General features: G+C 41.3%; 2 protein-coding genes and 1 long non-coding RNA gene across 4 annotated transcripts in view; all 3 read left to right on the plus strand.

Annotated features, from left to right (window-relative positions):
- Positions 1–23,452, plus strand: part of atp8a2 (ATPase phospholipid transporting 8A2) — a 60,730-nt gene that overhangs the window by 20,538 nt on the left and 16,740 nt on the right. For both annotated transcript variants that reach the window (XM_062379409.1, XM_062379410.1), the window contains 3 exons: positions 436–574; positions 1,148–1,212; positions 9,268–9,440. In XM_062379409.1, coding sequence (XP_062235393.1) covers positions 436–574; positions 1,148–1,212; positions 9,268–9,440 — 377 coding nt within the window. The remainder of the gene's footprint in view (positions 1–435; positions 575–1,147; positions 1,213–9,267; positions 9,441–23,452) is intronic.
- On the plus strand, positions 10,808–17,836 carry LOC133932952 (uncharacterized). The gene is made up of 5 exons (XR_009912010.1): positions 10,808–11,288; positions 12,949–13,134; positions 14,599–14,688; positions 15,538–15,627; positions 17,784–17,836. It is a non-coding gene; the product is annotated as an uncharacterized LOC133932952 (long non-coding RNA).
- LOC133933026 (uncharacterized) lies at positions 14,599–23,054 on the plus strand. Its single transcript, XM_062379980.1, has 6 exons — positions 14,599–14,688; positions 15,538–15,627; positions 17,784–17,874; positions 20,515–20,664; positions 20,752–20,799; positions 22,150–23,054. The coding sequence occupies exons 1-6, from the start codon at positions 14,599–14,601 to the stop codon at positions 22,398–22,400; spliced, it is 720 nt and encodes a 239-aa protein (XP_062235964.1). The 3' UTR covers positions 22,401–23,054.

The following is a 23,452-nucleotide window of genomic DNA, read 5'->3' on the forward strand; positions in this document are numbered from 1 at the left end:
TTGCCTGCGCCAGCCTGCCAAAAGCCCCATAAAACTGGAGTCAACAACACAGTAGTGTTAAGTTGTGTGTCTGCGCGACTGTGTGTGTGTGCGCGCCTGAGTGTGTCTAATGAGGGTACATGTGCATTTAAATGCTGAACAAATTAAAGCGAGGGGGGAAAGGTAATGGGTTACTTCTTGGCACGAAGACACAGAGCGGCACCAAAATGAGCTCCCTCACCGGCTGAGCTCCCTCGCTCGCCCGCTTGCATCGCTCTCATCTTTAAATTAGATATGGATGATGTGTTGTGCAGAGAAAGAGTCTGGTGATCTGAAGCCGGAATATAATTTGTAAAGTTAATTTGACTTATTCATCTAAAGGCGATTTTACTGTTTGTGCCACATTTTGTTGTTGACTGTTTGAATGCCAAATTCTCTCTGTCACGCCACCGACAGAACCTAATGCTGCTGGGCGCCACGGCCATCGAGGACCGTCTCCAGGCTGGCGTGCCAGAGACCATCGCCACTCTCATGAAGGCCGACATCAAGATCTGGGTCCTCACGGGAGACAAGCAGGAGACGGCCATCAACATAGGTGAGAGGAAAACCCGTCTAAAACATGCAGGGAAAATATGAGGTTTACATCACGAGGACAGCAGTCGAGGGGAATCCAGAGACGGTGAGGAAGCCGCAGAGGAAGCTACGTGGAGTTAATTCAGTTAGAGCCAGAAGAATAGGGGCCATTGTGTGTGCGTCAAATGCCAGACATGTCCTCGGTCTCTGAGTGTAATGTGCTAGTGTCCCAGTGGAGGTGGGGACTTTAGATTTTCCGCTGGCAGACCTCGAGGAATCCGGTGTCAGATGATTGAAAAACAAACTCTTATGTGAAGACACGTGTCGGGCTCCTGTGTATCAGTGGCGGATCTAAATCAGGGGCCACAATTTACTCAGAGGGGCCAGTTGTATGTCCAACAATCCATACACAACTTCACTAGAAGAAGAAGAAAAATAAGCGGTTTGCAGGAAATTTTGCCGTCCTCTTTTTTTTAAGTGAAAAACCTCCTGATTTGCGTTTCTAGGGTTATTGTGAGACAGTTTTTCACCTGTGTTTTGGGGTTTGAACAAATCTCACCCCCTCCTCCTTCCACTAACTGCGTCTGTTTCTCAGGTTACTCCTGTCGCCTGGTGACACACGGCATGTCCCTCATCATCGTCAACGAGGACTCTCTGGATGTGAGTAGACCCTCCTCTTCCTCCCGCTCCCCTGCCTTCATCACGTCTCTGTACACTTTGTACCCTATCTCTTTTCGGTGTGTGTTTGAGTGTTTACAGTAAAGGTGCGGGGAGGTAGAGTGTGTTTGTGTGTGTGTTGGCTGATGGTGGTGGTGGGGGGGGGGTCTTAGGAGGGTTATCGTGGGAACTAAGGTGTGGTCCCCCCGGCAGATTGGTGGGTGGGGCTCATTGTGTGCGTACATCTGCAGGTAATTAAAGTCTCTGGTGTCCCGTTGGAGAAAGGGATGAAAAGAGACGAGCAGTGAACTGTCACTTATCCTACCCCCCCCTCCCCTCTCTCTCTCTCTGTCTTTCACATACATCCACATACAGTACCCGGCTCTCAGTGTTCTCACACTCCCCGTGGCTCTCGGCCTAACCTCGGCCGAGATAAACGCTCACGTAATGTACAGACTGAGCGCGTTAAGTGTATTTATGTTCCTGTTAGAGGGAGATCTGAGACATTCTTTATCTCCAGATTCGATTTATGCCCCAGTTATGTGTTCTCTACGTTCAGGTTTCATGTGTGACTTTACCTAAACGCCTTGATTGCTGTCATGTGTCTCCGTGTCTCACACGCAGTCCCAGACTCCCACATGTGGGTTCACATACACGTGTAAACACACACACACACACACACATACACACACTCTTCACTTTTACAGAGTTTGTTTATACGTGAGACGGGGCGAGATTATGGCTCATAAACTTTAAGCGTAGGAACTGTGTGTGTGCTTGTGCGTTTTGTTTATGGGTGCGCGTGTGTGTGTGTGCATGTTTGTTGGCCCGAGGTGTGCGTTAATCCCTGCTGTGGAGACGTCCATGTTTACATCCATCATGCTCCTGCTTCATGCGAGTCGTTCTGCAGATGTTGGGGTGATCGGAGAGTTTGAGTGTTTTTTATGAAACGTCTTCAACATGACATCAGAGACCTCTGTGTAGTTAACCCTGCACCATGTGTAATCGGATTTTAATGTCGGTCATGATTTTAAATTTAACTGCACAACTGAGGATCATCACGCCGTCTCGCACTACGCCAACTTATAGTTAAAATTTTACCGTTTCTTTTACGTGTTTCACCGTGGTGTCTGAAAGCTCCCAGACTCGCTGGTCAGAAGCCAGACGGCATGCGAAGCCATTTAGATGCGGAGTGGATTGAGTCGGACAGGGGGAGGGTAATAAGGTTCTGAGAATTGCCTATGTAATGAGCCCATGTGGCTGAGAACCAATACAGTTAGCGCCGTAAGTGGATCATTGATAACACGGTTTGGAAGGTTCTGATCACATTTCGCACTGAAGAAGTAAATAGTTCAAAGTGTAATTGCTGTCTGGTCGATACAGTCTGGCTCAGAGGAAACCGTAAAAGTAGATTATATCAACCCCCTTTTTTCTGTCAGCCCCTCCTGCGTTTGTTTAGTTCTTACAAGTGAATCCAATAGCACATGGGCACACACGCACATAAATAGTTTTTATCATGAGGTCTAAATCTTTTTTTGAAGCCACATATACAAGACTAATTCTGCAGCTCATATCTACAGGGCTTATCTTTATCTGTGATCTAAAATTAAATACAAGCGAAGGGCAAGTAGAGTGGCTCTCGGGTAGCACATGCATTTGGCTAGGCCAAAATATCCCCTTCATAAAACTACATTTAAATTAAATTAGGCCATATTTTTATTTGGATCTGCACCAAAATTGCACACACTCAAATATAATGACTCTGACTTTTCTGTTGAGAACCACAAACACAAAGGGAAGTCCGCCCCCTTTTTGGAATGAATAACTTTTTGGGTTTCTTAGTCTTCATTTTTGAAAATAAAGTCTTAAATATGTTTAGTAAGGTCGTAATTACTTCATCCGTCTTGCTTTAAGAATTGTTTTGTGTAGTTTGTAATGTCTCTGTGTGTTGCAGTTTCCCATAAGCATTAGAGATATTTGCTTTAATGAAAGTTCGAACAAGACTAATAACAGGACTGATAACTGAGTCCACATTCATCCAGGTCAGTTTTATCACAGTTCCCTCGTCTCAGCTGTGTGTCTGTCTGTAGTTTGAGAGATGACACAGCGTAACGTTACTCACTGCAGGACCACTTCGCTCCAATTATGGGGAAGTGTAATTAATTCTTGTCAAACTTGACACAGGTCTCGAATTTTGACCCCCCCAGCTTGAAAGCTCTGTTGGTGAAGAAGTATTTGTTATCTAACAGTCTTGGGTGACATTCAAATATGGGTCACGAGTGGTCGTTTTTTCATGTGACAAGCTCAGCTTTAGTGCCACCCACTTTCAAGTGGGTGTGAATATTAAACAACAAACACGAGACAGATAAACAAGATCACATAACAGCTGCAGCTACATTCAGCTAGAAAAGAGGAGAAACACAAAATACAGTGATGGCTTCCTGCATGTTTCTCAGGCATTTGTCCGATCAGATAACTGATATTCTCATTTAATGAAATAAAGTTTGTCTAATCACAAATCTAGATTTACTTTGTGATCTATGTGTATTTAGGAGAAGACCCGTGCTGTCTCTTTTAGAATCATGCATCCTGCTCATGTGTGTCACAGTCATGGTGTCGATCCGGTCGGCTTCACAGACCTCTGGTCAGGCCTGCTCGCCACTTTGGATGAAAGCGACACTTTCTTCTCCGCTTCACTTATCTCGCACTTAAAATAACTCTCACCGGCTCAGCTCCTTTATCCTCTGTGGCCTGTGTGCAAGTTCAACCTGCGGCGTGAGTGAAAACAGGATCTCACCTCAAAAGTAAAGTGTCCCACTTACATCTCACCCTCCCTGCGCTGTTAGCGGCGCGAGTGCTGATCCGTGCGGTTGATCTCGCCGTCCTGGAGGAAGACGCAGAGACCGCGCTCCGTGTCTCCTTCACACCGCTGCCTCCACATCTGTCAGCGCCCCGTCCGCACACAGGAAGCGACTACACAGCGTCTGTGGTGTGTGACAGGAAAAATGCGTGTCTGTTGGAGAGAGATCAGGAACAACACAAATATGGTGTTTATCTTTGTGGTCGTTAAGTGTGTTTGCGAATAAAGCAGAGGAGGGATGTTTATTGTACTTCATGCTAGAGATGAACAATCTGGATAGAGAAAGGGAAGGGGGGGGAGATTTTAGCTGAGCCATGTGGGGGCGATGAGTGAGCGGTAACACGATCTCCCTTTGCTGCTCCCCTGCATCTAAACAAACCCTATGAGCAATGCCTCCTGGGTAAACGGTTTGTGAGCGCTGAAGCTGTGACAAGTGCCATCTGTCGCCTCCAGAGCACACGAAGCCACACAGACTGACAACCTGAGGCATACGATCCGACGCTCGCCGTTTACCCACGATGCACTGGCACGGGATCGGCTTGGTAGTTCTGTATATACATTACGCTTAACTTTCCCACAATCCCTCTCTGTCTGTCATGCTGCCCGCAGTACAACTCTTAAACCAACAACATCTCTCTTCTGCTCATTAATCATCTGCAAACACACACACACACACACACACACACACACACACACATATGTTGTGCCTCAGCATGCATGCTCCCTTGTTCTGGCATTTCTCATTTCCTAATAGTTTTTTTGGTACACGGGCCCCCACCCACTGTTTAAAACCACATGTGTGTGTCTGTATGTTTTTGTCAGCTGCATGTGTGTGTGTGTGTGTGTGTGTGTGTCTGGCTCAGGCAGCAGAGGATGTGGGTGTTTGCACAGATGCACATTCTGATAATTAAACGGTGTATTAAATCTCAGTGGTGACAGAATCTGCACCTCAGATACAAGAGCGTCTCTCTCCACCTTCTCTTCACTCAGCTGGGCTCCCTCGTTCTTTCAGTCTCGTCCCACTCCCTGTCCGTCGTTCTCTCTCTCTCTCTTTGTACATTCTCTCATTCATCTTACTCAGTCCTTTTTTTGTGTATATTTGTTTTATTCTTGTTATAATAGCTCCAGTGATCCTGGTCTCTCTGAAGGGACAGGGTGGCCTGGAGCGGCTCAACAGTTTCCCATCCTTTCTGTGTTCATATATTTATATATACAGGAAGGAGATAAGTGTGTTTGTTCTCATGCATTTTATGGTGAAGTGTGCAATCGGAGAAGGTGACCTGTGATATCTCAAACCGCCTGCATGCCCTGCCCATTCTGGGATCCAAATATAAACCTGATAAAATTCCGTGCAGCAGGGTCTGTGGACATGGTTTACAAAGTGTGTGTGTGTGGGTGTGTTTCCGCCCTCTCCGAGCTCAGATGCACATGAAAAATAAACATTTATTTTGGAGCTTAAAAAACGCTTGCTAATGTGATCTGTCATAATGAAACGGGGCAATCAACGAATTAGGCTTTTCTTTCCTTCTTTTCCTCCGAGGTCTCCAGAAATAGCAGGTCATTTTAAGCGTGAGAACGAGGGGAAACCACACGGGGAAGCGTTTTTCTTTGCCCTCGTGTTTGTTCTCTTTCAGAAAGTGTTAACAGATCATAGTGGACCCAGCTGTTTCTTTTCATGTTAAGACGTTGTTCTTTTGTCAGAGGGATTCGGTTGGGTCTGGTCTTGCCGTGTTGTGTGTGCGGCCGACTGTTTAGCTTTAAGAGCTAACCAGTGTTTGTACCGTAGTTACCTTTTTAATCTCCTGTAGCTTCCCTGCCGACTCAGCCTGGTTATTATCCCTGGTTATCTCAGCCACTGAAGCTTTGACTGGACCTGCTGTGACAAGTCACTGTGATGTAAATATAAAATGGCTTGTTAGCTTGTCAGCAGGATTAAGCAAATCTACTGAATAGATATCCACAAAACTTGGTCAAAGGATGGATGTATAGTTTGGATCCGGACAAAAGAGTGGATCCAGAATAAAATCAGAGTTTCTAAACCTATGACACATGACATATATGATAGAGGTCATACTTAATAGATAAGCAGTCACCAGTCACCATCCTGGCTGAGTGTTTCCACTTTAAGGGCCCGGTCACACAGACACAAATACATTAGTGACAAACTTTCCTGTTCACATCTAGTCTGTGGGAAAAAGAAGGTGGAGAAAACATTTGAGAGGCGAATCCCACTCACATGGAGTTGTGGTGAACTCTGACTCTCACGTTTGTGTATCAGTAAACAAATGGCGGTCTGAAAACCCCTGATTCAGGCAGTCAGGGATGGTGATGTCACAAACCTCAGAGACCAATCCTGTCACCTCCTGGGCGGGGCTCAACAGCTGGAAAATGCTCCTCAACCAATAGTGAGGGTGGAGAGATGAGGAGCACGGGCGGGGTAACAAATAACGAATGTAGGTGTAAAGTTACCTTTAATCCATTTTTAGGCTGTAAGGGGGATTTTTTTCATGTTAAATCTTTTGAATATGTTATTATGAGGAACAAAGACGAGCTTTAGGGGCAACAAAAGGGGCTGAGTCTCTTAAATGATGTGAAAGTGCATTTCTTTTAAATAATTCCCCCAATTTCCTTAAAAAATGCATTAATCTTGTTTTAAAAAAGTCAGGCACTTTTGCAATGTAAAGGCACTCTTGCATAAGTATGTGCTCTAAGTGCCATTGTAGTCTACATTGTTTTTATACTGTAATTTTTCACAGTTGTTGAAAGTTGTTAACTTTGCTTTATGCTGCCGAGGCGTTTGTGTCCATTCCTCTGTGATGGGGCGAAGACAAGCAGAGAAAAAATAAAAAGGTTCTCATCTCTCACATTCGCACGCCATGTACACACGCACACGCACAAACTCACTAACAACCCATGCATGCGTCTGTCACCCGTGTTTTACTCCACTATAAAAACACATGCACTTCACTCTCACACACGCACACAGCCCCTTTGTGTTTCAGAACTCTGACAACCTGTAATCTGCTCTAATCCCTTCATTATGTTTTTGTTTTCCTTTCCCCTGTTTGGGGGAAAAAGGTGAATGCAAACAGGAATTCCGGCGCACAAAGAAAAACACACAGCCTCAGGCTGAGAAAACAAGAGCAGGGATTTTTTGGGGGGGGTAAGAGGAGGCATGTGTGCGTCGCTATTCGGCAAGAAGTGGAGCGGCTCTGTTGTTGATGGGGTTCTCTCACATACATGGCCTCTACTTCGCTGTGTTGTCTCTTAGGCGCTGATGGTTAGACACAGGGTTCATCTCCCTGTGGGTCACTGGACTCTCTCAGGCCTCATGGCCGACAATAACCCACTGAGAGAGATTATGTAGATTCTTAACGGCACCAAAACGTCCAAATGTTTGTGCACTTTTCGGTCTGGAGTTTAGTCTTCTGTGGCTGATTGCTCTGTCATTATTGTCCATGTTTCCATAAACAATTCCTTCTATGGGTTATTTCACTTTGCGTCATTCCTTGTTTATTATGTGTATAAGCTGAATTCCACATGTTAAACTAACAAAAGCGTCCCGAGATAAGAGTCTAAGTGAGCTGTCAGCAACTGTACTGGATTTTCCCTAATGGATAAAAATGTCTCATTCCATCTGTTTAGTGTTGGAGTGATTTTAACAGACTTTACCCTGAACGCGCCTGGTGATGCTCCTAATGTAAAGAGCTGTTAGTAAACACGATGTCAGGGCTGGAGCTGTAGAGCAGAACTAGGTTTTAATATCTCTTTAGTCAGTTTTCTTTGTTATGACATGTTGTAACATGACGGACTATGAAGAGGAAATGAAATCTGACATTTCTAGAGTAAAGTCATAATATTATAGGAACCCCAATCTCATTATTTCTGGAGAAACTATGAAACCCCCTTTGAATATTGCATAGATGCTACCAACCGTAACCTCACAGTCGACCACTACCACACAAATGTCCTCCAAGTCTTTGTGGTTCTTTCCACAGAATAGACGGTTTCTTCCACAGAGTCCTGACACAAAATATTTTGACCCCTCAGAACCACATTATTTTAAAGTATTTTGTTATTTTTGAAATCTATACTGAAGTATAACTTTACAAGATTCACCGCCTTCCTCATTTTAACGCAGGTCGGATCATCTCATATTCTCCTCTGATGGCTCCAGTGCGCCGTCGCATTGTGAAGATGATTCTTAATTGAAATTTAACTACTGTTTCATTTTATTAGTTTTTGGAATTGCTGTCAGAACGGCTGAACAACTGTTACTCTTTGTCTACACACCTCGAAGCATATCTTCTTATTCTATTATATTCATGCTCTGTAACATTGGGATCTTGTGGAAATCAGTCTTTAAATCAGTGTGTGTGTGTTTGTGTGTGCGTGTGACTGCTAGCTTGTGCTGTGCCTGCTCCTCCACATGGAATTCATTACATCTCCATGGGACGTTTATTTTCTCTATTAATCTCTGTTCCTCTATTATCGAGAGCTCCATCAAAACTGCCACAAACTTCTGCCTTGCAGGGAATCCAACACACACACACACACACACACACACAATTACATTTTGCGGTTATAAATGAACAACACATTCATCCAACTCATTTCTCTTTTCTCCCCTGCTCTGTGTTTGTCATTCTCAACGTGCCGCCCCAACCCTGCAGCGTCGTGTTGTCATGACGTCTAGAAACAACTGTGAGCTTTATATTGGCGTGTCTAATCGTTTTAATGTACACAGAAGCAAATTCTTTCCTCACATGAACAGAGCCTGTGCAGCCGGGACCATATGTCTTCCATTTATCGCCGGCGGTTTTGACTTTTAAACAAATTGGTCTGTGTGTGTGTCGTATTTTCACCACCGCGATTTCCCCCCCAATAACATGAAACCAGGGCAGCTGTCTGATTTCATAAGACAAAGAATCGCTTTCAGGGTGAGATGTTGAGTTATGATTGGTCAGAGGGCAGATTAGGATTTAAAGGAACGTGGTTGGCAGGTTCCGAGGTTTGGTTTTCTTTGGAGGCCGATAGTGTTTCACCCTGCTGTACATCCAAATGTGTGAGAGATGGAGGAGATGGAGGCAGTAAAAGCATTTTGATAAAAGGTCCACTTGTCTTGGAACTGAAAGGGGGGACATATCTGATCAATCTTTCTTATGAGTAAAAATGTTCTCCCTGTGTCTTTGTCTCAGGCCACTCGCGCCACGCTGACCGCCCACTGTTCGTCGCTGGGCGATTCTCTGAGGAAGGAGAACGAGCTGGCGCTGATCATCGACGGTCAGACGCTGAAGTACGCGCTGTCCTTCGAGCTCCGCCAGGCTTTCCTCGACTTGGCTTTGTCCTGCAAGGCCGTCATCTGCTGCCGGTAAGGACAACACTCATTTAGGGCTTTGTATATCAACATTAATCTTAAAAGGTAAGGACAAATTGTCCTAATTGTCTGTGATGAAAATTCATTGACGTCCTGTCATCGAAAGAACTGAAACAAATCCGTCTGAAAGATGTCAAGACAAAGTCTGGAGATTTAATCAGTCAGGAGGAAGAGCTCTGTCTGGAGACGTCCGTACACATTCACTGCGTCATTGTGTGGCTGTGGGAAACCCCGACATGTAAATAACTAGAGAGATCCACCCAATGAAATGTCTTATAAACTCCCAATAATATTTTTGTCAAAGACATTTTGACAATCTCTGTGAGGTAAATCCTTGACTTTAGTTGCTTGTTGTACCAGGCTTGGATATGTACATTCTCCACCTTTTTATAGATGGAAAGATAGAAATGCAGGGATAGATACATATGGATGGATAGCGGGAGATCAATGAATAGAGTTGTAGATAGATGGATGGATGTATGGAGATAGATATAGAGATGGGTGATATAGGTAGATAGAGACAAATAGATCTTTAGATTTTTGTAACACCTGTGTTCAAAAAGATGACACATTCCTGCACATGAGCTGTATCTTTAGCTCATGGCCTCAACGACACATTAGACAACGTTTAATGAATGTCATTAAATGCCAAAACACCTATGTGCAAGTCCAGAGTAAGTGTTGACAGGACGCGGTGCTGGTGAGAGTGTGAGTCACTGGATTTAAATCCTTAAACTGCTCATTTTAATGAAAGGAAGCAAATCAGCAACTGGAAGCAGCTGTTCTAAGAACAAATACACAAAGCTCAACTGGACCTCGGCACAGATGGAGAGAAAGTGTGTGTTTGTGTGTGTGTCCGTGCACAGGGCTGCATACCTGCCCGTGTTTGTATATGTTGTCGGTTGCCCACCGTCTGCAAATGAATGAGGATGATAAAAGTCCGTCCCGCTGCACAGCAGGAGAAATGTAACATGCTCAACTGCATGGAAATGTCAAAGTCATGACTCACTTACTGCTGGTACCCCTGGAATGGGCACAAGAACACACACATACACACACACACACGCACGCGCACAGACAAAAGACGTGTGGAAAGTCTTTTATTAAACATCACAGCTGGTGCTGAGTGGAACAAGACCAAAAAAGGGAACATGCAGTAAACATAGTATGAACAGAGTGCACTTTGTATCAATGGAAATGTATTATGGCTGTGTGTGTGTGTGTGTGTGTGTGTGTGTGTGTGTGTGTGTGTGTGTGTGTGTGTGTGTGTGTGTGTGTGTGTGTGTGTGTGTGTGTGTGTGTGTGTGTGTGTGTGTGTGTGTGTGTGTGTGTGTGTGTGTGTGTGTGTGTGTGTGTGTGTGTGTGTGTGTGTGTGTGTGTGTGTGTGTGTGTGTGTGTGTGTGTGTGTGTGTTGGTAGACATGGTATTCAGGGACAATTTACCCGTTTACACACCAGCAATCCGCGGACCTTAGGGTAATTTGAGGACTATGCCAAGGTCCCCGAATTTCAAACAATTTATTTGCATTCGTGAGTGTCTGAGGAACATCCTCTCTCATTTTCGTTCATAGTCCTTTTTTACCATAAACCTGTTTTTCGGTGTATCCCAGTGTATAGCACAGCGCAACCTATCTGTGGTGCTTATACTGCACTCTCATACACATTTCTGACACACACGGTTCGATTTTGCCGCCCTTTTCACTGATTGGTTGGTTTGAAAAGTGGGTGGCGTCTACAGGCAGTTCGCTCCAAGGACCGCCCCGACTGACGGCATTTAATCTTTAAAGCCCATTTGAAGCAGCTGGCGACCTAATGGAAGCAGTAGAGGATTTAAAACATACAGGTAAGCATTAAAACTTGTAAATAAAGTAGATAATTGCATGAGGAAGGATTTTTACACCATAACAATAACTTATTAGTTATTAGTTAGTCTAAGTTTTTTTTTATTGATGCATATTTTAATGGAAATAAAGTAAGGCTAAACTAAATGGATATTGGCATTAGGTTGTTTTTACAGCAGTGCTCACGCATGCTGTTGAGGCCTGTGTTACCTGCACAAGCCTGCACTAGTAGTAGAGCTAACAGCTACCAGCTCTCAGCTGCAGCAGCTTCATAGTAGGCAGGAGAGGATCAGTCTTTTGTTTTGGAGGAATGTGCCTCGTGCTGTGTTGTGTAACCAGCTGTCTTGTGGACAAGAGAAGGTGAGGATGTTTGATTCTTGTTCATTTTAAGCCACAGTTGCTTTTCATGCCAGTGGAAGCTGCGTGTCGGGAGTGGCCATGCCCCCTCGTTGAGGTGCATGCTTCACACACATGATAGTAATGAGCACAGGTGGTGGGGATGAGGACAGAACATTTGAGCAGTTAGAGTGGTGTTTGTGTGCTGAAAACAGCTAAAAACAAAATAACCAAATCTTATGTGATTAAAAAAGTAAGCTAACCGTGTTTCCACAGAGGTTTTTGGCTGTTATCGTTATTATGAAGGTGTAAAGTACAATAGTGAGGAGAAACAAAGCTGTGGTATAGTAACTGGTGCAGTGTGTGCCATTTAAAAATGCTGTTTAATGTTCATGTCGATTATTTAACTATTCCATAGCTAAAAGCAAGGATGAAATGTCAGCAGGTTTTATTTCTATTTCATATTTTTCCCTGAGACTGGGTTCTGTGTATGATAGAGACTCACAGCACTCACGTTGTCTAACATAGTCTTTCTAAATTAACATTTTGCATCTGGTAGAAAACAGGTTGAGCAGTTTATTATTTCAGGTTGTTATTTGAATTAATACAAAATGATGAAAAACTAATCACATGTCAGAAGCACTGATGTGATAACATCCTAAACCACTGTCCTTGTAAATGTCATAAAGGACCTTGGATCAGAAATCTGAACCCAGGAGTGTGCTATCGCACAATAGTCAAGTCATGCTGATGCTGCTGTAAATATAATTGAACGTTAATGTAAAGTTATATATGTAGGTTAAGTTCTTGTTTGAAGAAGCAGGACAAGGTAAGTGAGTGAGGAGGAGATATAGAGACTGAGGATGATCATTTAAGCAGATGAAAGACTGTATTGATTTGTGTGTTTGTTCCTTCTGGGTGATAATGATGGGACATCAATCCCACAGAGGTTCAATGCAGCTGATGTAGTTATAGAATCTCTGTACACTGAGATTATGTTACATTAAATGGTAGAGAGGTCAGTCTGTGGTCCAACACAGCTCTACACTAGAACAGACATCATCCTCCTGTTTATATTTAGTTCATGTGCAGCCTATTTCTATTGTAGAAATGGGTTTCTACCTTTTAATGGGCATATGTAAAGAAATTAATTTCGGTAAAGCATTAAGTCCTTTTGTATTAAATTTAAACTTGAATGTTGATTTATCAGCTCAGAATATGGCTTCTGCTCAGATGCCACATGTACATTACTAGACTTCTAGTACATAATAATCATAACAACAATCTTCTTTTTATTATGTTACTCTGGCTTTTGACACTGGCCAGTGAATCATGCAGAGGCGAAGGCGCATTAATCTCCAGAAATCTGGAGGGATGTCATCAGATGTCCAACATGGTGAGGTACCATCCACATCAAAGCTTTCTACAAGAACTCAAAAGAGGTCAACACATAAGGCCCAAAAAAAGATGCCTGCAGGGACATCAGCTGGTCGTCTTGAATGCTTTATTAAGGTATGTAACAATTTCAAGTTCATGGTTTGTGTAAACAGTTTGAAGCTACTTTTGGATGGTATGTGTTTGCATATTGATTGATTGTGTGCGTAAACTTAAGGAGGCACACCAACAGACTGTCCTCTTCTTGCTCTCATCACACTCTTCATTAGTGTTATTTTCCTGACCATCTCTTACTGCTTCAGCTACACTTAAGCCACTTTCACACATGAAGTGCACTCTGGACTTTGTTTGGACATCAATTGGTGGAACTGTAAGTGTGACCGCAAATGTCAGATTCAGTCACACCGGAATTAACAGGTCTTTAACGTGCCAGCTCCCTAATACAAAATCTGGGTAATGTCTGATATGTGAATACAACAGGTAATAGTCTGCAGGATTCACAGAGTGCTAGTGGGTGTGTTCATGATGTTGATGCATAATATGTACTTTAACTGCTTCTTACTTTTTTCTGATGGCCTGTATGTTATTTTGCACTCTTTTGTTGATATTTGATAAGTTCAAATACATGCAGTTTCGTTATTTTTAACATTAGTGATGAGTCCTTCTGCTGCATGCTCTGACGGTGCTCCTCCTCTCAGCTGATACAATTTGACATTTGCAGTAATGAGATCGCATCTGACAGTCTCTTGCGTGAGCTGCATATGTAAAAAGTGTAGGGTTAGGGTTAGTGTGTGTGTGTGCTGTCACCTGAGTGTATTATGGTGTATAAGGACAATGGTATTTAAGGACAATCTCAGAGGACGTCTTTCAGAATCTAAGTCAGAATAACATTTGAGTGTGTGTGTATTAAGCTCTGACACCAATATGACTTGGGTGGACCATACGTTATTTGGGGTCCCTCCCGTAGATGGGGTTGATAGTGGCATTACTATGGTATTTAAGAGTACTTGTACAACCTGCATTTGATCTTTATGTTAGTTTAATGGGAGTGGTAAGTTTTCGTATTCATGATGTATGTCACAGATGTGGACCTGGTCACCAATAATGCATGAAATGCAAGACAAGATCATATTTAAAATCAATCAAAACAAATCTAGGCATGTTAGAGGCCTGGAGTCAGACAGCAAAAAGCTCACAGCCACCAATCACAGGTAGCGTGAGACCAAAATGGGTTGTCAGAATATAAAGAAGGAATCAAAAATCAAATTCATCCGTCACAATTAACTGTGATTAGTATAGTTCTAACAGCTTGCAGGCTGCCGTAATCAGACACTTCAGGTGACTACAAATACTTCCAAAGGACATTTTTCTCCCCACAAAATACTTGGAACCACAGTCATGATGACTGTCACATAATGTTAGAGGTATGAAGATGTAAAACGATCTAGAGAGGTTCCACTTTTGCTTTTTGTAAGCTGTATGTGGTCTTTTTCATCCTGACCTCAAATATCCCTTTTGACTACTGCATTCACATTACATTACTTTTTATTCAACTTTTCTTCCATTCATTATCTGCTACAGATGACGACCGAAAGAGGCCAGATTGAGATGACTGCAAGCAACCTGAACCAGTCAAGTCCAGTGCTTGATCCAATCACAAGGATTGGACAGGTAAGTGAAGTGTGCTTGATGACATGAATTGTGGCAAAATGTAGGGTTAGGGTTAGTGTGTGTGTGTGCTGTCACCTGAGTGTATTATGGTGTACAAGGACAATGGTATTTAAGGACAATCTCAGAGGACGTCTTTCAGAATCGAAGGCAGAATAACATTTGAGTGTGTGTGTATTAAGCTCTGACACCAATATGACTTGGGTGGACCATACGTTATTTGGGGTCCCTCCCGTAGATGGGGTTGTTAGTGGCATTACTTTGGTATTTAAGAGTACTTGTGCAACCTGCATTTGATCTTTATGTTAGTTTAATGGGAGTGGTAAGTTTTCGTATTCATGATGTATGTCACAGATGTGGACCTGGTCACCAATAATGCATGAAATGCAAGACAAGATCATATTTAAAATCAATCAAAACAAATCTAGGCATGTTAGAGGCCTGGAGTCAGACAGCAAAAAGCTCACAGCCACCAATCACAGGTAGCGTGAGACCAAAATGGGTTGTCAGAATATAAAGAAGGAATCAAAAATCAAATTCATCCGTCACAATTAACTGTGATTAGTATAGTTCTAACAGCTTGCAGGCTGCCGTAATCAGACACTTCAGGTGACTACAAATACTTCCAAAGGACATTTTTCTCCCCACAAAATACTTGGAACCACAGTCATGATGACTGTCACATAATGTTAGAGGTATGAAGATGTAAAACGATCTAGAGAGGTTCCACTTTTGCTTTTTGTAAGCTGTATGTGGTCTTTTTCATCCTGACCTCAAATATCCCTTTTGACTACTGCATTCACATTACATTACTTTTTATTCAACTTTTCTTCCATTCATTATCTGCTACAGATGACGACCGAAAGAGGCCAGATTGAGATGACTGCAAGCAACCTGAACCAGTCAAGTCCAGTGCTTGATCCAATCACAAGGATTGGACAGGTAAGTGAAGTGTGCTTGATGACATGAATTGTGGCAAAATGTAGGGTTAGGGTTAGTGTGTGTGTGTGCTGTCACCTGAGTGTATTATGGTGTACAAGGACAATGGTATTTAAGGACAATCTCAGAGGACGTCTTTCAGAATCGAAGGCAGAATAACATTTGAGTGTGTGTGTATTAAGCTCTGACACCAATATGACTTGGGTGGACCATACGTTATTTGGGGTCCCTCCTGTAGATGGGGTTGTTAGTGGCATTACTTTGGTATTTAAGAGTACTTGTACAACCTGCATTTGATCTTTATGTTAGTTTAATGGGAGTGGTAAGTTTTCGTATTCATGTTGTATGTCACAGATGTGGACCCGATCTCTTGCGTGAGCTGCATATGTAAAAGGTGTAGGGTTAGTGTGTGTGTGTGCTGTCACCTGTCATCAGTATGAAGATGTTGAACTATCTAGAGAGGTTCCTTTTTTCTTATTTTTTTTAGCAATACTTGTTCGTTTCATCCAGACCTCAAATATCCCTTTTGACTGGTGCATTCTCACTATATTATTTTTTATTTAACTTTTCTTCTATTCATTATCTGCTACTGATGACGACCGAAAGAGACTTGATTGAGATGACTGCAAGCATCTCAATCAAGGGTGGGGTTGATAGTGGCCTTTCTTTAACATTCAAAGTCTGCCAACATCTTATCATGAGGGAAACGTTAAATACAAATTTACCTTTTTGCCAACGGTAGTAAGATACGGCTATTCAGACTACTGAACAAATATATTGGTGTCTCAAATGGGCTGTCTACAAAGTAACACTGTAAGGAGATTCTGTACTACAATTATAATCAAAAATATTCCATTCACTTTACATTAAAAGTATTTAAACATATACTAATAAATATTATGAGTAAAAAAATGTATTGGATTGGATTCTTCTGGTGTTTCTGGTGTTCTGCCTGACCAGAAACACCAGAAGAATCCAATCCACTTCAGTTGTGGTTTATTCCAGTCTTTGTGCAGAGCAGCGGCAGGTTATATGGCTGATACAGACAGGTGGTAGCTGGTCAAGGCAGTTGAGGCTGTTTTATTTAAACAGAAAATATGTAATGCGTTATCACTACACGTTAAACTTAAAATATAGGAAGCTAATGTTTATGGCTACCATGTAACTATTAAGAGCTAATTCAGTGTAATCATTCTAACCAACAATTCAAGTGTCAGAATACTGCAACATTTACTAGGGACAAAGGAACTCACATTTCCAGTCAAACAGTTGTTGTATGTAGAGCACAGGGTTATTCTGCAGGTCAGGGCTTATACCTGAACTCAATCATATATACTGTATATTGGATTGAGTTCACCTCTTAATGATAGCAAATTTGTCCAAACTTAGTGTTGTAGTACAATCAATACGTGACCACTGATGTGTGAAGTGATTTTGCCAAAGGTGTATATGAGTGAAGAATACCCTCCAAGTATAGTATCTCTTTTTTACTTTGTAGATGGTTCCTGTGCACTCTTTGTTTTAATGGAAATTAGGTTGTAGCTCATTTTCTACCTTTTCTACAATTGGGAAGGACTGTTTGTGTTTTAAGAACGTTTCTCCAAGGAGCTATTGATCCGACAGTTGAGGATATTTCCAATTGTAATATGCATGGAGAAAGTCTGTTCTACTGTTCTGTCGCTCTGTACATACATTAACTTATCCCGTGCTCAAAAAAGTAATGGATTAATCAAAACTTGTATCTCATGCAATAGCATATTGAGTCCTTAATTTAATAAAACATTGTCTCAATGACCATCTCTAAGGTATTTAATCCTATTCAGAGCAATACAAATCCTGCAAACTAGTGTTTTTAATTGCATTGTAAATGGATTACACCTTTTTAGTGGGATTTTTGTTGACCTACTGCCCAACTTAGATGCATGTGCATTGTGTCTATTTTAAAGGGTATGTCAATCATGATTACAGCACCGTATAAATATATAGTATATTCAATCTGCTTTTTATTAATTTTGTTAATTGTTACTCATAAGTATCTTGAAAGATTTACCAATACATTTTTTTCTTTTTTTAAAGGAAACCAACTAATACAAACAGATTGTGAAATATCTTGCTTTTCAAATGTTAGACACAAACAAATGTTTCACTTTTGTTATTAGTGTCCGAAACATCGCCTAGTGTGCGCAACAATAGGCTCCTTGGACAAGTGTGTGGGACCTGTATCCTCCTTCAAGTGGCTTCAATGCGAAGGTGAGTTTTTAATGGAGTATGTGGTAAATGGTAGTAGGTGGATGAATGTGCATTGTTCTAATGTATGACTGACCACACTGTAAAGAAAAATGGGTAAAAGAGATTTCATGATGAAATGAAACACTGCAACATCAATTTGGCAGCAAGTGAATAATTGTAATTCCAAAAATATTATGATTACTTGAAGAGGTCAATTTTGCCTCTTTTTCACTGACAAGGACTGAGTTAAATGGATCTAAGTTATCTTTTTTTTTTTTTTTAAACTGTAGTGTTTATCTACAAATCAGATTTATACAGTTTACAGTTCACATGTCTTTCTTTATGTCATACAACACCCATTTTTTCCACTTTGTTATAGAAACATCTTCCTTCAGTCAAAGTTGGTAGGTCATTCTCTCCAAAAAGTTTATTTCTCTTACAATCCCTAACCATTGTTTTATGGTAGGAGATTCAGTTTTGTACCAGTTTCTTGTTATTGTTTTCTTAGTTGCAATCAACAGTATCTTGACTATATATCTATCACTTCCAGTTACACTTTCAGTTACATTTCCAAGGTACATAGTTCTCTAATGTTTGTCGTCCTGTAATAAATCCAGTTTGGTGCTCGTCAATTAATTCTGTCATGAAATTCTGATATCTCCCTGCTATAATGGATGTGTATATCTTGTAATCTACATTCAGTATAGAAATGGGTCTGTCATTTTTACAATATTCTGCGTCTTTACCCTCCTTGGGGATTACAGATATGATTGCTTCATTCCATGAGGGTGGCATTCTACCTTCCTTAAGGGTACAGTTAAAGGATGAAACAAGGAGAGGGGTTAGTTCTTCTCTAAAAGTTCAGTTCCAATCCGATGGAAAACCGTCACTGCCTGGTGATTTATTTGCCTTAAGCCTGGATATTGCCTTAGTTATTTCTTCAGGAGTTATAGGTGCTGTGAGAGCATTATATACCATGTTAATCCCTTGTTGTTTCCTAATTCTCCTTGCGAGAAGCCATGTGCCTTTAGGGCCTGTTTCATAATAATCTTGTTTCAGAAATCTAAGTTTTTCTCTCTATTTCGCTCCCTAATATCATATATTATCTATTTCCCCTTTAATATCCTTTATTTCTTGTTGGATTTGGGCTGTGTAAGTAGTTTGGCATTGTACCTCCAAGATTTTTTAGTCTTTCCACTAAGTTAAGATAATTTGCCTGCTTAAGTTTTTTTTGTCTTGACGTGATGGCTATTAATTTCCCCCTTATCACCGCCTTCATTGTGTTCCATAAGATTGTTGGGTTGATTTCTTCTGTGTCGTTTTCCTCAATGCTTTTCTTTATTTCATTTTTAATTTGTTCAATCGTTGTCTTGTTGTTCAGTATGCTTACATTCAGTCTCAAGGTAGAATTTTTCTTTTTATGCTTGTTGTGTCTACCCTATGATCCATTATCATGTGAAAATCACCAGCACATATCACTATACCTTCAGATTCTAAGGCCATGACTGAGAATAATGATTTTAAAGAATTGTTTAGTACTCTCTGGAGGAGCATGTACATTTATTAATGTAACCACCTCTTTCTTTAATTTCCCCTTCACCATAATATATTGTCCCTCTGTAAATCCTTGATTTCTTTGAGACACTCAAAATTATTTGAGTTTTGTATAAGTATTGCCACACCTCTTTTGTTGCTTTGTTTACATTTACTGTAATAGGTGTTTCTAAAACCGAATTTCTTCAGCTTTTCATGTTCTTCCTGGGAAAGGTGTGTTTCCTGCATGAAGACAACTTGGGCCTTAAGTTTTCTCATTTTCAAAATTATCTTAGATCTTTTAATTGGATTGTTCAACCCATTAACATTTAACGACACTAACGATATGCTGTTCATTTATAACTTCGGAGAATGGCGTTATACATTTCTTTCGGGCCCTTATTGCAGCCATGAGAAAAAAACAACAGCCCAAAGAACATTGAGCAACTCAACACTGAAAAAACAACGAACTAAGACAGTAGGCACTTGCCCCCCACGTTTCCCCTGTGGGTTGAGGGGAAGTTCCCATGAAATATGGGGGCACCTCCTTGGTGAGGTCTATTCTTGTTATACAGATTCTCTTGAACATCTGTCTCATTATAGCTCACACATACACCATCCGATCAATCCTAACAATGAGGACTATTAAGTCCAATCACCCAGATCCACCTATATACAAACCCTTAGACTATTTATCTTCAATGTCTTTTATGTGTTATCTTTCACTTACTTATTCATGTAGATGCACTCACATACTTTATTAGTCCATTCCTAAGTGATCTTTTTAGATGTGTAGTCAAGTGCCCAGAGCGCAAGTGATTCCTTGAGATGATATCTTCCTGTATGCACATCATTTAACGTGCTTTTCATTCTGAACGTCAAATCAAAAACATCTGGAAGTGCCTTAGTTCACCGGTCACTAACTTTTTCTTAGAAAACCTCGGAAGTTCTAACATATATTGTTTGAGCACACAATGGCTTTTTCTGTTTAACCTTACCTTTACCCTTGTGGATTTACCTAACTCTACTATAGTGAGCTAATATACAATTTCAAATTGTTAATTGATTCATTGTTAGCTTTTCATGTAATGATGATATATTCATGTTAGTTTTAATACCTTTTCCCAGAGGAAATTGCATTGAGTGACACTGAGACCAAGGACAGTGAAGGCGAGTCAGATGACAGTGACACAGCCGTCACAGCATCAGAGGCTGGAAATGCTGGTTGTGCATTAGCTTCTACACTCACAAAACAGGTCCAGGAAACTGCAGATTTTGGTAAGTTGCCATACCCTAAAGTTATGTTTCTATTTCTAAAATGTACCTTTTCCAGTGAAAAAACGACTTCTGTTGTATTGTGTTTAGCAGGAACTGTGACGTCCACAGTAGATGAGGCTTTTTGTCCGTCTGAAGGTAAGGCAAGTTTTAAGGTATTTAGGAATGGTATTAAAGAAGACTAATGCAATAAATAAAGACAGCATATGATTTAATCGAATAAAACAAAAGTATACAATTGCTGGTTAAGAAGCATACTACATAACTGCAAAGTTGGATTCTTGGTGAGGACCTCTGTTGCATGTCATACTCTGCTCTACCCCTGCATCTGTGCATCCCAGTTTCTCTCTATTGTACTCCAATTCCAAGATTCCATTAAACAGCAGAGTAACAGAGCCGAGTCTTTAATAGTTTTTAAGATTATCTTCCAACACTGCATGTATAATGAAGGACTGCATGTATAATGAAGGACGCGTGTGTGTGTGTAAAATCGAGACTTAGCCATCAGTCGCACAGAGTGCACTTTCAAACTTCTATTAACAAATAACACCTCAGGGTGGAGGTAAGGATCCACTGATTTGTGAAGTAATCAGTCCGTTTGCTCTAAATAAATAAATACATCGGTGATACTCATGCGTAAAGCTGCGTGATGGATGCACACAAATGGAAGGATGAGGAAATTCAGTTTCAATGATCACAGTTTTTTGTCCCATGGTGATGACTCATCAGTTAATGTAGATCCCATAGATCTGTGATCTTGGATCTTTGTGCTGAAGGGAGTCCAGTATTAGATTGACCGATGGAACAGAACCATCTCAATAGAAACACAGGCATATCAAAATTAATCTGTTCAATTTTATAGTTTTGGGGCATCACAATTTAATTAGTTGCTTTGCGTTGACCCTTTATGGTTGAATGTCCGCGTGCAGATGGGCAGGATATGAGGCAGAGCCACGTACAAACGTTCCCAGGTGAACTCGGGGATTACATGCAGAGCCAGAAGAGACATTGAGAAAGTTAAAATCCACAGCAGAACTGTGGAAAGCTCCCAAGGATGCTGAACAACCTAACTGCCAAGTATACAGGAGAACGGATGCTCATACCAAATATTGATTTTAACTTGGGGTTTTTCTCCTAACAGTATCTAAATAATTCTCAAACTATTAATGGTACTACTCCTATAAGCATCCCAGATTGATCTGCCTAAAACTTGTGCAGAGTACACTACATACAATATGCACCAATCATCCTCAACATAAAAAAATGAATGAATAACATTGTTTGAATATGAATAACTGAGTTAGATAAATCTAGTTGGGAAAATCATATCAAGTGAACCGTGAACAGGTAACAAGTTATCAAGAATTTTCATCAAAGAGACAATTAGTGGAATTAGTTGGAAGTTTTGAAGGATCAAAGTAGTCATCACATTTTGTTATCTGTTTGTGGGACAAATGTTTTCTACATATTTTACTGTATGTCTTCCAGGCAAAACTCATCAAGAACACGATTCCAGAAAAGTGAAAAAGAAGATCTGGTCCAAGGCTGAGGTGGCTGCAGTAATGCGGCACTTCAAAAGTCACATAATCAAAGGAAGACTAGCCACAAAATATGAATGCAGTCACTGCAAGATGGTCGAAGGCTCCGTGCTAGCACAACGAACAGTGCAAAATATAAGGGACTTTGTCAGAAACCGGGGAATAACTGCAAAGAGGCAGACAGAGCAGCAAAAGCTGTAAATCCACTGACTTGTGTTCATTTGTTTTTGTTTGCATTGTGGTTTGGCTGATGCCTTAACGTTTTAAAAGGCCATTTGTTTCTAAAAATGTGTTATTGCAAAATGGATACATGTAATACTTCATCAGAAAAGCTAATGGAAGTTCATAATGGACGTGTGTTTTGTTTGTAGCGTGTATGGCTGCTAATAAAAAAAAACTCCAGTTCTGTTATTCTTCATTATTTGGTTAAGCTCAGAATTGAGATCACTTATTTTTAAGTGATCCCTGTATATATATTATATTGTGTTCTTATTTCAACATATATCTAAGGTTTAACCTAATTTTATGGTAATAAAATGATGGTCCCCCTTATGCTGTGTTCTGTCAGGTGTGTGTTTTATGTTAATGAGGAGCTATTTAAAAGGTGACGTCATTGTCCCTTTAAAGTCCCAACTTGGTTTGTTGTGTCCTCAAATGCCACAAAAGATTGATGTCTGCAAAAACCACAACCCAGTCAGGGCCTTGTGTATAGAGTTCTGTAGCTCATTTCTACATTCTAAAGTGAGCTGAATTTTTTTCAGATTTTTTAGAGTGTGTTGACCTTACTCCCATTGCTCTAGGACCTCGGGAAAGGGTAGTCCCTGTTTACCACCACCGGGCCTGTTTGAGGAAAAAGTCTTTCGATACCATCTATACCCGTATGCGTGCGTGTGCGTGTGCGTGTGCGTGTGTGTGTGTGTGTGTGTGTGTGTGTGTGTGTGTGTGTGTGTGTGTGTGTGTGTGTGTGTGTGTGTGTGTGTGTGTGTGTGTGTGTGTGTGTGTGTGTGTGTGTGTGTGTGTGTGTGTGTGTGTGTGTGTGTGTGTGTGTGTGTGTGTGTGTGTGTGTGTGTGTGTGTGTGTGTGTGTGTGTGTGTGTGTGTGTGTGTGTGTGTGTGTGTGTGTGTGTGTGTGTGTGTGTGTGTGTGTTCGTGTAGCCAGGAGGGAAGTAATTGACTCTCTTGCGTATCCAGCCCGTATCCGGACTCGGGTCTCACAGGCCTCACAAACAGCCTCCAGCTTCCTCTCCTCTGTTC

The sequence above is a fragment of the Platichthys flesus genome, chromosome 21 (genome assembly GCF_949316205.1).
Source record: "Platichthys flesus chromosome 21, fPlaFle2.1, whole genome shotgun sequence".
Lineage (NCBI taxonomy): Eukaryota > Metazoa > Chordata > Actinopteri > Pleuronectiformes > Pleuronectidae > Platichthys > Platichthys flesus.